We start from the raw sequence: 14,590 nt of genomic DNA, 5'->3' as shown, positions 1-14,590 counted from the left end.
ACCTCCACCTGGCCCGGCTAAACTATTGGCAAGCCCTCTCAAAATCAGCCCAAACCTTTCAATTTAACTAGCTCAAACGCTCAAATAATCCTGAAATCAACAATTCAAAAATCCAAGCATGAACATTGTGTTCATCTCTCAACTCCTTAATAGTCCAATCTATAAAGACTGTCAGTGAATGGAATACGGAGCAAGGACCGAATATTGTTGAGGTTAGAATATGAGCAAGCTGAAAAACACAAACAACATAATTATATCTATAAATATAAATAAAACCCGGAAATTAAAATGTAATTCTTCAAAAGAAAAGCATAGCATAGCATTAGTTCTTGTTATTAATTTGTTTTCCAACTAATTGGGGCAGAAAGTGATCAAATAATCAGAGCCAGTACAAGTAAAAGTACTGGTAGCATCATCATAAGCATAACTATAAGCCGTGGGACAGGCGTTCTTGAACAAACGCGAATACTGTGTAGGTGAACACGTTTGGGGAGTACCATGTTCACCGGTGCAACAAAACTGCGGCGTATTGAATGCACCACAGGCGCTATTACATGCAACAACAGAACCCGCATCCGTCACCTGCAACGCCGCAGGACAGTGGCGGTTAAGATCAGTAACACAGCCTGTATACCGACAATCTCCGGTTCCACCAACTGCCTTAACGCCCAACCCCACGTTATAACCGTCAACAAGACTAACGTCGTAAAAATCCTTGTCATTAGCATGCTTGCCGATGGTGAATTCCACCAGGCTGACTGGTGGCGCCCCCCGGTTAGGCACTTTAGCAAGCCACCGCAATCGCCCGTCGCGCACTTGCCGCGGCCTGAGGCGTCGAATTTGCAGCCGGTTCGAGCCCAGATTCTTCCGGACCAAGTTCGAGGAACGGGGAACCGGACTGATGCACCAGGGGCTAATGAGAAACCCCCGTCGCCGAGAGTGGCGATGCCGTTGCCACAGGAAGTTCCTGGCCATATTGTGTAGCTGCAGCGATTCTTGAGGGTGAAAATTGTAGCTGAAGAACCTATAATGCCTGCGTACAATGCAGCTTGTTATTAAAACAGCTAATACAAAAATAAATAAATAATTCTAAATCTGATTTTTACCAATAGAGAAAAGCAGTAGAAGAAGACGAGTTGTGGAGCTAATCGCCATTGTTGGTTGTAGTTGAGCCTGTGGAAGTTAGATTGAGAAGAAGATGCTATGGGTTATATATATATATATATATATATATATATATAGATATGTGGTCTCTATATATCTTGCTTGCATATTGGTTTAAGGTCTTTATGCGTTTTTGCATGCCAAATTTTCATTACAAGTTGCATCTCATCTTTATTTCTTCCTTAAGAGGGCTTGGATTCCATGATCAAATAATTTTGTGATTTGCGTTTAAGAAATTGAACAGATTAGTCTTCATAATTTTCTCGTGCCTGCATATATCACAATCATCAAGATGTTTGCTTTGTAATTATATATATGTCATGTAATGGTGATGATGGAGAAAATTCAATTGATAGGATTACCCAATAATCTTCCAAATCAATCAAACTACAGGTACCTAATTTTAAATATCTAATTGAAAATTATGTGATTGGATTATTCATCTAAATACCCAATTAACTACTTATTTTAAATACTTCAAACCATATCAGCACTGGAGCTTATTTGAATCCTTTTCAAGAAATTGTATTGTGTCAAAAGCTTTGCTACCTCATCTTTCTTGCAGTAATTTGGCAACTTATAATTTCTTGGCTATGCTACATTAGAATAGATATTTATCATGTGAAAAAAGATAAGTTATATATAACCTATAAGAGGCATAAATAAACTGACTCGCTCACGAATTGCTTGCAATCGAACTGAATTCAAACTTGCTATTGGTCAAATCTTATACTTACTCTTAAAATTTTATATTTTGATTTTAAATATAAAAAATAATTAATAAATAAATAAATTATACAGTCGCAAAATTTAAATTTAAATTTTTTAACCTAACTCAATTCTTGCCTCAACATTGGACCAAAATCTCCCATTTTAGTGAGTTCACATTCAAACATAGTCTTAATGGTTGGTTGGTTGCTACGGTTGTAAGCTCGATACTAGATTTCTCGAGTTACAAGGAACAGGGATGATCATGTATTACTCATGAGCTAAAAGCTACAAGCTGAACCAAAATGGGCAAAGCATGCGGTGAGGATAGATAAGTAACATACTAAAAAGTAATGTTATGTGTATCTGATTTTAAGTACCTAATTGATTATCTAAATAATAAATCTAGGATTAAGTATTCAATTAAGTATATAAGTAATAAATTCAATTTTAAGTATCTAATTAAGTACTTAGATAATAAATCACCATCAAGTGCAAATCTGCCTTTCTTATGGACGCCACTGCAAAAGTATGTTCAGATAAACAGTAAGCGAACTGAGCACCAAACTGTGTTTTGCAACTAAGCATATATGAGCCTTCTTCAACGACAGGATTATTCATTTTCCGAGAAAAGTTTCCAAATCCAAGTAAAAGGAGATTCAAATATTCAACGATGGCCAAAAATTTTTGCCGTCATCTGCAATTTCAATGTCATTTACAATAACATATTTACTTTGTTTTCTTGCAGTTAAACACCTCTTTAACAAAGTCTTGAACCGGCCTTGGACGAAAATTATAATAGGTAGCAGAAGCAAGAAAAGCACATGCTAAAGCTACATATATTTTACACCAAATGGATGAAAAAAAGGTAAGAAAAGAAAATACGGTAGTCAAGGAAATTACTACAATTAAATTTACCAAACACTTCAGAGTCGACAGTTCTGCTTCTGTGCCTTGGTTAGGGAAATGGCCTTGAGCTTTGAAGTTTGAGAGCAACTGCTCCTTTTTATTGAATGCATCCATTAACCAAGCAGCAACCTCAGAGTTAGATGTTGGTAACTCTTTAACAGGGATCCGTTGAACATGCATGTGAACTTCTGAAGGATCCACACCAAAGACATTGTCCAAGAAGGAAGGACATTGATGCTTGTATGCAATGGTCACATCATAAACTGCAGTTGTGTGAGAAAGTGTGAAGATGAGAGCCATACAGAACTTTTAGAAGAAGCTATAAAAAATCAAAGATTTGCACATCATAGAAAACAAGGTTGAACTAAATTAGCCATGCCAGCACATGTATATGATAAGACTAAACTGAACACTCTTATAATAACATCATTGGAGACTTGGTTAATAAATCCCTAATCCATAACTCAATTATTCCACAGAAAGCACTCATTTCCCTTCCTTTCCGTTCGCTAAGCAACTTATAAGCCCCAAAAATGATGCAAATGGGATTTTTGGTTTATGGACATCATCTCTTGAGGTTGCACCACAGATTTCCTAAATCAAAGGAATCAGTAAATTTTAGTGATGTTAGATAGAAACCTTTGTCCACTAACTGGTAAGCAAAACAACGAGTCAACCTTCTTGTGCTTAGTGTTGACATGATAAGACTGCGTTGTTACTAGTATTTAATACTAGAGGTACAACTAAAGAAGGACCATACAAAAATTAATAACATGATCTCCCATCAGAAGAAGAAAATGTCAGGAGTTAAAATATATAAATGCTAAATCACAGCAGAGTCAATGGATTCTATGGCTTCCTAAGCAGCATTATAGGTTCCAAATACTTGAGTGAAGTTAAAACAGGATACAATTAGCATAAACACTTGAATTTATACAGAGGGGTGATCAATAAAAGTTTTTTCTCTTACTATATGATTTGGAGGAAAGGCCCCTTTTTTTTCACAAGATCATGTAGGAAAAAGGTTATATGTTTTGTTGTTAGTGTTTGTGGGCACACATGCATGATATCTTATCAACCATACACTACATGCAATCCTTTCAGTGATAAACTACATTTACAGGCAACTAATGTAGATAAAAATACCTGCATCCAAGGAGTCACGCAGAGTTTCCAAGCAAACACAAAAACCTCTTGTTTTTGGAAGCAGCACATTAGTGAGCATGGGTAGTCCAACTTCAGCTGCAAATTTTTGACTCCTCTCGCATTTCTCTTCACTGTACCAAAGAAAAAGAAATTAAGGCAACAGTGAAATACTCTAAAACACTTTGTGCTAAGTTATGCATTTCATGAAGCATTCTGTAATTGTTGGCCATTCTTGATCCATTGGGTCAATGAAGAAACAGTATCAATACTAAATAAAAAATGCAGAAGTTTATCAGTAGGAAGGGGCAGTGGAATTATATATGGAACATGCATGCCACTGGAAGATAGAGAAGATATAGACAGTACGTAAAATCAGTCCCTTCCGGGAAAATTGCAAGCCACAGAGGATCTTGGGGATTCTTAAAAGTGGATAATATTTGGTGCATCAATGGCTCATCAGTTTCCCATTTCCTCTCCACAGAAATAAACTCCAAAATGTGAAATCCCCAACCAAAGACGGGTAGTTTCATCAAGCTGCTCTTAAGGATATATTTTATGTAGCCCAAGCACCCCTTTCGCAATGCAAGGTTCCACAAGTACATCCAATCAACCTCGGTTCTGTGATTGGCAATAAGTAACACACGCTCCTTCGCTGGGACAGTATCTCCAGAAAACACAATTTTAGTTCTATTTATCTTTTCAAACAAAAAGGGCCACATAGCTAGCCAAAGACCAAAGAGGAAGGATGTTGCTTTCCTACAGTAATGGACGCTGAAAAGCCGCAACATGAAGGCAATAATGGGTCCAAAATACACTATGAACATAAAAGCAGTAGAAATATACACCAATAAACATAAGAGACCCCTGAAAACTCTAATTGGAGTCAGAGGACGGTGCTTTAATCTATTATCAGATTTGAGAATTCTGTGATCTTCCATTTCCTTCCAGAAACTGCTATAACAATCTGCCTCCTAAGAACAGCTGCAATAATGTGCCTCAAAGTTACTTGAGCAGTTTCTTTACAAGTTTTATTGCAAAGGAGCAATTACAAGAATATACAACACAAATCCATGTCAAATAAAAAATAAAAAATGCAAATTCTAGTCAAGATTAATGGAAAAAGAAAGGTGGTAGCACTTGACATTAGTCTCAATAAAAAATAAAAAACAGAGTTATCTGTCCAACTAGAAAATGAGAGGAAAATCTGGACTTTACTAATCCTAATTGGAAGTAGTAAGGCCAATAATTTTGAAAATGAGTATGAGTTGAAGTCGAGAAGTAGTGTTTGAAGGCTCAACCATATAGTTGAGTCAAGGTTGAACACTCAGCTAAACTTGGTAACTGAAATCAGTTAAAGAAACCAGACAGGTATACAACACAACCAATCTTCTTGTATGCTTCAAAATGAAACAGCAAAGCTTTAGCTGGTAAAATTGTTCACAGTTTGATCCATAATGTGGCTGCCTAAGGCTTTGAGTTGATGGGTATTTTTTATTGAATAAACCACATGTGAATATTTAAATGAATGTAATTAAACTAACAATAGCACCTATCCAATACAATTAGAACCAAGTGGACTTATTGCCAACACCTATCCAATACAATTAGAACCAAGTAGGGTTATTGCCACACGTCTCCTTCTAATCAACCATGAAAAAACCAGCAGACCTTAATTAAGCAACTCATATTAAACGTTTCATTACTGCAGTATATGGAATCTGAGTCAAATCTTAAAAATACAAACATGGAAACAATTAACAAGCAGGAGTAGGTGAAAATTCAACAAGTAATTAGAAAGCTGAAACTTGCAAATTTAAACCTACATCTAGGTTAATTTTATTTGCTATGCAGACTAGACCAAAGAAATCAAGTGACAATTATTCTAATTTTTTAGAGAACATTAACGACAAATCATTACATATTCAGCTAATTCAAATATTTTCAGAAGAATTATGGTCCAAAACAATAGTAAAAAAGAAATCAGATTAAAAAAAATTATATAAATTATAAATTTATCAGAATAAGAAACAAAAATGAAGAATAAAGAAAGTGAGTGTGAGTTTGTACCTCGTATCTGAGTCGACACGGACTGAGTAAAGTGAGAGACAGTTTTTTTGTTCTTCGCTTTGAGATCAAGCTTCGTGTTCCTCTCTGTCTCTTGAGAAGGGGATAAAGTGAAAGTCTTCGTATAAGACCAATAAAACAGGGAAATCCGAATGGTGATAATTTCTAAGAGAAAAAAAGAGATCACATGCAGTCGGATGTAGAGAAATGAATAATATAATTGGTCAATTGCATCGTAAAGAGAAGATGATTGGTTGAAGCTTGGAGAATAGGTGATTGATTGCTGTCTATTGGTAGGTGGCAGAAAGCCACCTGGAGTCTCTTGCCAACTAATTATGTTATTGGGCCAGTAAAGACCTGACACCGGCCTGAACACATCTGGTCCATTGAAAGTTTGACTAATTTAACTCTTAGACTAACAATTTTTTTAATTGGAAAAAACTACCGGCCAATCAAATATTTTTTCTCACAATAATTTTTTTAATTTAATTTTATGCTTACTATTTACCACCAAATATTGACATTATGGTACATATATTTTTATTTTGAATTTACTTTTACGGTTGAAAGATGTATAGTTAGAAGAAGGGGTTGTCAGAGAGGGAAACTAGGTGCGTAAAGATCGTCACTCATTGTCAAAAACTCTAGGGAAAAAGTACCGTTTTTTAAAATTTGAGTTTGAAAAAATTATTAGTTTTTAAAGTTTAAAAGAGAAAATGATATAACTAACGGATTCAGTTATTTTTAACAGTCTATGGGTGGGTAAATGAGATTTTCAAAGTTAATGGAGAGAATTTAAGAAAAAAAATACCTTGGGTAGGAAATAGTGCTTCGGCCTTATTTATATACAAAATTATACATATAATTTTATTAATATTATATACATTTATTAAAAATACCTTAAACATCAATATTTTTAACCAAATGGTTATTGACGTTAGTACGAGAGTTTAATCAAATTAATTTAAAAGGCTAAAATAAATTATGCTCTCATCCTGGACCTATTAGCCGGATCAGCTTAAAATGGCTTAAATTTCCATTATAAAATTCAAGCCAAAGGACTCTTTTCCACCCAGGGTTTGCTAAACTGTCAAATTTGTACCCTTTAAACTTTAAAAAGTTAGATTCCTACCCATACAGTAATCCACTTTCGTTAGTGAAGTCTGTTAAATTAAAAGGCAAAATAGTTATTTACATAAGTTTTTAATTTTCTCTTTTCCCTTGTATTTTTCTACTTTACTTTCCACTTTATTTTTTTTAAATTTGGGGGCGAATATAATTTTTTAAAAAATTAAGAAAAAGTTTAAGGTTTTTTATTGAAAATTTGAAAAAAATTTAAGATGTTTTCAAAATTTCTTGTAACAGTTTAATAATGATTATTACATCATAAGGAACAAACTAAAATGCAAGAATTTTCAAATGAATAAAAAAATTTTAATAATTTAATATTTAAACTATGTATTGATAAAAAAATTATAATTTTAATTAAAAAACAAAACAATCACTTTCAATAGGGAAAAGGATTATTTCCCACCCAACTTTTAGCCCAATTTTAAACTCACATCTACGGGATATGAAAAACAAAAACTCTCACTCATGACTAAACTGTCGTCCAAATTTTCAGTTAGGGACAAAGATAAAATCGTTATTTTGCCTATAAACTTTAAAATTTTACCATTTTCCCCTCTATATTTTAAAAACTAAACCTCAACCCATCCTCAAAGTTTGAAAAGTTTAAATTTCACCCCTAGGGTTTGCTTCATTCTCTGACCATCACCGATGACTAACACATTCCACCAATCTTCTATCTCCGACTATAAAGGACGACTCTTCGTCGCCCAGATCTGAATAACAAAGCGTCATCCAGATCTAAAAGAACAGACGAAAGACGACACTTCATCATCGCGTCTAGATGACACAACGAGCGATGAAGGATGACGTTCGTCTCTTTGTCGCACCAGGAGAAGGAGGAGGCCGGAAACGACATTAGAAGATGAAGTTGAAGAATAAAAGTGAAACTGTTATTTTTGAAAGTTATGGGGGATGGTTGCGTTTTGAAAAATATGGAAACCCTAGGTTTGAGGGTGAAAATGTTACTTTTTAAAGTTTAAAAACTTTAGATAAAAGTGAAATGTTAGTTTCTAAAATCTAAGGGAGGTGAAAAGTAATAAACTTTATAACTTTTAATATAAACAGTAAAATGACTATTTTACCCCTCTCTTTAATAGAAAAAATTAACAGAAGTTTGCTTATGGGTGGGAATAGGAGTTTTTCATTTTCCATGGATGTAGGTTTGAGAATGACCTAAAAATTGGGTAGCAAATAATCTTGTTTCCCTTTCAATGTAACTAAGTAGATTCTTCGAGGAAATTGAATGTGGAATTGAAACTTGGATTTGGAAACTTAACACGGAAGAATTTGAGTTCCGCCGTACCTTGGATGAGAAATAGTCGTTTGCCCTAAATTTTCCGTCTCAAAATTAGGTCAGGAATATATAATAAACCAGGCAATAGTGCCCGTTAATTTTCAAACTGCCAACTTTAAGATATACTTTTGTCTGGTCAGGTCACATGTTACGTTGCGTTGCTGAAAAGTTGAATACTCAGTTTCAATTTCCTTATAAAGTAAGACAACTATTGTGTACAAGAACAACAAAATATCATATCCTTTCATGTTCAAAATGGTTAAAATGAGAACTTCACCGGAAGCTTCCATGGCGAACAGAACCCACAAAATATGTACAGTCCGTTGCATAATCAACTACCACAAATCAAATATTCAATACATAGTACAAGCCAGCCAAAATTTTCAGCAAAAGACTTGTTCTTCTTTTCCACATCTTAATCATTGATGTTGCCTTGACCCTAATTACAATTAGAAGAAATAATATTTATAGACTCATCAGTCTGTTATACAATTTAGAATTACATCAATACAGTTCATAAAAATGGGGTTTTCTATCATTTGCGACCAAACCCAGGCAATGAATTACAAAATTCAAATCAAAGTAAGAGTTATAATGAACAAATTAACTGTGTTTGGATGAACCATTGTCATCAGGACTCAATTGGGAGCCTTTTCTGTTCTTCAAATACATCTTCACGTAAAAATTCGTGAAAAGTAACAAAATGACAGCATTGAGCACAGAATTGAAACCCCAAGCACCAATTCCATTGCAGCCGCCTTTGAGGAAGTGCAAGAACAGAACGCCGAAATGGCAAATCAAATTGCATCCCAACAACACCGCTTGACAATTTACCACGAAGGGGAAGCAGGCGCTAGGCAGTCCGATTGCTGTCCAGAAACGGTACCCATAAACGATGGAGTACAACAACGTTGTCAACAATATGGCCAGGACTTGAAATGATTGAGAAAATTCGAGCCAAAGAAAAGACATGAAAGTAAGAATGGACTGGTTAAATAGTTGAAAGAATGTCAGTTTACGGTAAACGAGGACGCTGAAGAACGTACGGAGGAGATGGAGGAAGCGCGACAGGTAAAAAATATATGACCAGAAAAAGACGCGCCCAGAAGGGCGCGTCCCGAGAGGAAAGCATAGGAGCCACTGAAACGTGGTGGTGTTAGTACGACGCCAGAACCAGCGCGTGTCCCGAATCTCTGCTGCAGCTGAAAGGATGATGCCGACGAAAATAACGACGTTGAGCAAGGAGACAGCAAGGCTATGAACGGCCGGAATCGGGCCCAGTGGGATCCGACGGTTACGGCGGAGAAGAAGGCAGAGGAAGAGATGGAGGAAAATTGCGGCGACGACGTACAAGGAAATAGCTGTAAACAAAAAGGACCAGGTGGATCCCCATGATTGGGCGTGGCTCCACCGGAAGTTTACGATTATCGGGTGCTCCGATAACCAATACGGTATCGTTTGGATTGTAGATAGCACCATTTCTAAATGGTTAGGAAGGTGTGAAAAAGAAGATATTGGGTTAATAATATTTGCGCCACCAGCGAAGGCCAAATCCAATGTGTGAACAGTGAAAATAGCCAGCAAGGAATTTGAGAAGGAGAATTCTTTGGACTCATTCAGGAACAGAAGGTCGGCGCTTAATATACAGGAGGGGACTTTTTTTTATTTAGAATTTATATACTAATTTATTATGGGTTAAAAATTGACGCCCCGATTCGAAGAATTTTGTAACTAGAATAACCTTACTGTTATTTTTGGTGGCACTGTTACTACAGCGCGGGGTCAACGTTGATTGGTTTGCTGGACATCTCAATCGTACGGTTGAGAAATGATATAAACAAACAGTTCCCATGTAAAGGTTGTCTCTGCACCGTTCATCAAGAAACAAATCACATATCGTGCGGCCAATTAAGCATCTGGGACAATTAGCCATCGGATTTGTGACAGCTGGAATTATGACATTTTTCCCCGTTGTTTTTTTTAATTGTCGTTTAGATTCCAAAACCAGGGGCTGCGCATGGAAAATGCAGAAGGCACATTCATAACTACACAAATTCTTGGAAGCATTCAGAGTTTTATCTCGTCCTTGCTACTGACTTCGCGTCGGTCGCTGGATCTCTTTATTTTAAGGTTTGTTATCTTTCAATTTATTAATTTTAATTTTAATATTGATTTGCTTTTTGCTTTTATGGAGATGGTGATTTAATGAAAGATCTGTTGTATTGATGGTGGAATTAATTCTTTGATTTGGAAAATTTTTGTGCTATTATGTCATCAGAATGACCAGCGAAAACTTCATGACTTTTTAGTAATTTTTCAGTGTTATCTGTCGCCCCTGGATTGTTCATTTATCTGGAATTAAATATATTTCTGTATTTAAATTGGTTGTCCTGATTTTTCTTGAAGTTGTAATTTGCATTATTCAAAATAGCTTGATCTTGTTAGAGGAATTATTTTGGTTATACCAGATTATGATATTAGAAGATCTGTATCACCAACTGTGAAGATTTTTTTTTAATTTATAGAGTTTTGGTGTTTTATACGTGTTTTGAAAATTGATCTTATAGGAGTTTGGCTTTGGAGGTTTAGCAATGGCCAGTGGTTTTGGGGAATCAACAAGCAGGTCACCCCAAAACCCTTCTTACTCTAGCAACAATAGTAATGCTGATGCTGTTAATTTTGAATGCAATATTTGCTTTGACTTAGCTCAAGATCCAATTGTGACTTTATGTGGTCATCTTTTCTGCTGGCCATGCCTTTACAAATGGCTTCACATTCATTCTAATTGTCAAGAATGTCCAGTATGTAAGGCTGTAATTGAAGAGGAGAAGTTAGTCCCCTTGTATGGCCGAGGAAAAACATCAGCTGACCCTAGATCAAAATCCATCCCTGGTGTTAATATTCCGAATCGTCCTGCAGGGCAGAGACCAGAAACAGCTGCTCCTCCAGAACCAAATCATTTTCATCATCATCCACATGGTTTTGGATTTACGGGAGGGTTAGGAGGATTTGCACCAATGGCAACAGCAAGATTTGGGAATTTCGCTCTATCTGCTGCTTTTGGTGGTCTCATTCCTTCGTTGTTTAACCTTCAGGTGCATGGGTTCCCTGATCCTGCCATGTATGGGGCAGCTGCTGGCTTTCCTTATGGGTTTACTAATTCATTTCACGGTGGTCATGTACATGGATATCCTCAGCATACAGGTCAAGGTCAGCAAGATTATTATCTAAAGAGACTGCTTTTGTTTATTGGTTTTTGTGTTCTTCTGGCTCTTATTTGGCAATAGATATGTCTGCAATTTGGGCTCAATGGCTAGCAGGCCTTTAGACATGTCAGCTATATTATTTCTGTAAATCTATTAGTGCATGTTATGTTAACTCTTTCTCTTTTCATTATTATAATAAGAATAATTATTATTATTTTGGTTGACTGAGAAATTGTTTATATCATACTTTTAGAAGTGTCGTAGTTTCATTGATGTTTGTGCTTAGCATGTGGAATGCAACTTGTATCAATTTTTGTTTTTCAAGATCCATTGTTTTTCCCCCAATATATGGCTGGAATGGATTATAATGACAGAATATGATTATCAATAGCAGTGAAGCAGCTTAGTATTCCCTATATCCTTTGTCACTGTATAGTGTTGAATTTTAGATAAAACAGTTTGTAAAATATTTGATTTTTAGAGTTACCTTATAACACATTGTGGTCCTTTTTGTTTATTTTTTTGGGATCCGGAATTGGCGCTGTGGTTTTGCTGGAAATAGTTAGAGGAAAAGTTGTATGTTGACTTTCTTATGGAAATTGTTGCATTACACGAAAAAGTTTGTTATAAATATGAATTCCAATTAAAGTTGAAGTAAACATTTTGTTGTAGGAATTCAGTGGTGGGTTGCTCATATTTATCTAGACTCTAGCATCAAAATATTCACATTTGTTGCAAATTTAATTTAATTTTCTTTCTCTTGTCAATTAGATGGGGTGATGGTGAATGTTGATAATACTAGCTTGTACAAGTTCTTCTCATGTTTAGCGTGTCTGCTAACTTTTAAAATTAGCCTGACATCCTTAAGTGGTACAGGAGTTTAGAACTTTCTGGTTATAGTTGTGATTTTAACAATAGTATGAGATTTTGATGGATTGGATTGGAGTACCTGCTTTTATACTTGACACTGAAAGACCCTTTATTGGCTGGAATTGGTGGTTCTCACAGTAGAACTCAATCAATTTAAATGTGTTCATACTTGAAGAAGTTTGACATGTAGGTGTGTGTATGTTCGGTAGTTATTCTACTAGATAACTGATGCACTTTTTACTTTGTTTAGTTACTTATGCAAGTTCCTTATTAATGCTTTATGGATAACTATGCTGAAGCTGTATTTATGTCTTCCCCCTCCAGTTTAGACTGTCTTCCCCGAGTGTTGATGTTTTAAAATTTGAACGTTATTTAAAATCTGACTTTATAGTGCTTGGATCTGGGTCGGTCACTGACCAGGTCATATGGGTGCTTTAGGGTACATAGATCTTGATCTGTGATTGGATTCATGGGTGTTAGTTTTGAAGAACTATAGTTTTAAGATAGGTTTGGCTAATTTGGAATTGAATGTGTGGCTACTGCAGCATGATCCTCTGAACTATTCAACTGATGACAGCGCGACCTGCTTTTAGAATAAAGATGTGATTTTTAAATTGGATTGGCAGTGGTGATGGATAGCTGGGAAGGTGCTTTGTAGTGCTTACAACTACTACACATTACATGTCTGTCCTTGCTAATGCTGTCCAGTGCTTAGAAAAGCTAAGGGAATTTTACATGCAGGGTTCAGTTGACAATGAGTGGATCATAGGGCTGGATTTAAGCTTGGTTAAGCTCGAGCTCACCTCAAAGATGTCTAAGTTTAGCTCGTTTAAGAGAAATCTAGCTCAAGTTCGGCTCAAGTTTAAGCTTGAATTGAGTTTTAAACTTGGCTTGGTAATAAAATAACAATATTTTAATACCTATTAGTCAAAACGTTTCCGTTTTAATTAATTTGTATCAAATTTTTCAAGCTCACAAGTTTGACGAGTTGAATACTCCTAAAGCTTGAGCTTGAACTTAAATTTGAAAATATTTAATTCTTAAACTCAAAATCAAACTTGCTTGAGTTGACCTCGAGCTCAAACAAGCTCGAATTAAATCTAACCTTTGTAGTTCAGAGAAAAAGAGATTGAACAATTGCTTATTTTTTATGGGAACGTTTCACCTATGATTACTAGTTGGAAGATCAGCTTGTCCCTGCCAAACCCAACAGCCTTAGTTTTGGGATGTTGCTCCAATGATAGTAAGATGTAAGTTACCATTGGATGGTTGTGATAGAGAGCCTTCTGGGTCTAGTTTTTGATAAGTGATTTTACCGAATCCATTTTGTTCATGTATATCATTCTTTAGCAGATAGAATAGATTACTTCTTCTTTACCAGCCGAAAAGTACAAATGTTTTGTTACATAACATAAATCAAACACCACCCTTTCTTTTAAAACCTTTAATTTAATATATGATGTTGTTATTTGTTGGAGCCCCATCATTCAAAGAAAAATCTTCTCATGGATGTGTGCGCTCTAGCCATTTTGTTTGTGTTATTTGTTGCTACTAGAAAGGGCTATCGGCTTGGTCCAGGATTCTTGCTGATTCTAGTAATATTTGCCCAAGTAGATACTGTAGGTCCCTAACAAAAAGCAATTATACTCGCAACATGCAGTTTTGATTTTTTTCTAAGGACAGGTGGCCCTTTCATTGTTTTTCAGCAGAAGTTTCACGAATATTTTGATCCACCAGTTCAAAGATAAATGTTGATTGTGGCCCCTTGATTCCGAAGCCTCAACTTTTTGAGCACATGGGCTGATTGATTGAGAGGTAAACCCGGTCTTTCAAGCTTTTGGCTTATGCACTTGTTTGCGTTTTGTTTTTATTTTGATTTGAACTGATTTCAGTGAATATTATAGAAATAAAGACAGAGATTTTGATCTTATTGGTTTGCTAGTTCAAAAAACAAATGAGGGTTGAGATAGGGACGAAGGTAAAAAGAGGAAAGGATAAAAGAGAAAGAAAGAAACTGAAAAGCTTCTTGCTTTTAGAATAAAAGTCCAAAAAATAGCTTGGCCCTGATCCCTGGAGTCGTTGATAATTGGGTGCGACG

General features: G+C 35.7%; 3 protein-coding genes and 1 pseudogene across 3 annotated transcripts; 1 reads left to right on the top strand and 3 right to left on the bottom strand.

Annotated features, from left to right (window-relative positions):
- Positions 1–294: 294 nt before the first annotated feature.
- LOC123202560 lies at positions 295–1,546 on the bottom strand (annotated as a pseudogene).
- A 990-nt stretch (positions 1,547–2,536) lies between these two features.
- Positions 2,537–6,151, bottom strand: LOC123202557 (probable 1-acyl-sn-glycerol-3-phosphate acyltransferase 4). The gene is made up of 4 exons (XM_044618491.1): positions 5,995–6,151; positions 4,294–4,908; positions 3,928–4,058; positions 2,537–3,044 (listed from the first exon to the last, which is right to left on the bottom strand). Exons 2-4 carry the CDS (start codon positions 4,863–4,865, stop codon positions 2,602–2,604), a joined length of 1,146 nt encoding a protein of 381 aa, XP_044474426.1. The 5' UTR covers positions 4,866–4,908; positions 5,995–6,151; the 3' UTR covers positions 2,537–2,601.
- A 2,568-nt stretch (positions 6,152–8,719) lies between these two features.
- On the bottom strand, positions 8,720–10,080 carry LOC123202559 (elongation of fatty acids protein 3-like). The gene has a single exon (XM_044618493.1). The coding sequence runs from the start codon at positions 9,893–9,895 to the stop codon at positions 9,020–9,022; it is 876 nt and encodes a 291-aa protein (XP_044474428.1). The 5' UTR covers positions 9,896–10,080; the 3' UTR covers positions 8,720–9,019.
- Positions 10,081–10,391: 311 nt separating this feature from the next.
- LOC123202561 (E3 ubiquitin-protein ligase RNF185-like) lies at positions 10,392–11,846 on the top strand. Its single transcript, XM_044618494.1, has 2 exons — positions 10,392–10,546; positions 10,984–11,846. The coding sequence occupies exon 2, from the start codon at positions 11,008–11,010 to the stop codon at positions 11,701–11,703; it is 696 nt and encodes a 231-aa protein (XP_044474429.1). The 5' UTR covers positions 10,392–10,546; positions 10,984–11,007; the 3' UTR covers positions 11,704–11,846.
- The last annotated feature ends 2,744 nt before the right edge of the window (positions 11,847–14,590 follow it).

This window comes from Mangifera indica, chromosome 19, assembly GCF_011075055.1.
Source record: "Mangifera indica cultivar Alphonso chromosome 19, CATAS_Mindica_2.1, whole genome shotgun sequence".
Taxonomy (NCBI): domain Eukaryota; kingdom Viridiplantae; phylum Streptophyta; class Magnoliopsida; order Sapindales; family Anacardiaceae; genus Mangifera; species Mangifera indica.
This window is presented reverse-complemented; position numbering and strand designations above follow the sequence as displayed.

Coding starts and splice junctions, on each gene's coding strand:
- LOC123202557 (XM_044618491.1), bottom strand. CDS start 4,865: ATGGAAGATCACAGAATTCTCAAATCTGATAATAGATTAAAGCACCGT. Junction 4,059..4,293: donor CCGGAAGGGACTGATTTTAC/GTACTGTCTATA, acceptor TCTTTGGTACAG/TGAAGAGAAATGCGAGAGGA. Junction 3,045..3,927: donor GCGTGACTCCTTGGATGCAG/GTATTTTTATCT, acceptor ACACAACTGCAG/TTTATGATGTGACCATTGCA.
- LOC123202559 (XM_044618493.1), bottom strand. CDS start 9,895: ATGGTGCTATCTACAATCCAAACGATACCGTATTGGTTATCGGAGCAC.
- LOC123202561 (XM_044618494.1), top strand. CDS start 11,008: ATGGCCAGTGGTTTTGGGGAATCAACAAGCAGGTCACCCCAAAACCCT.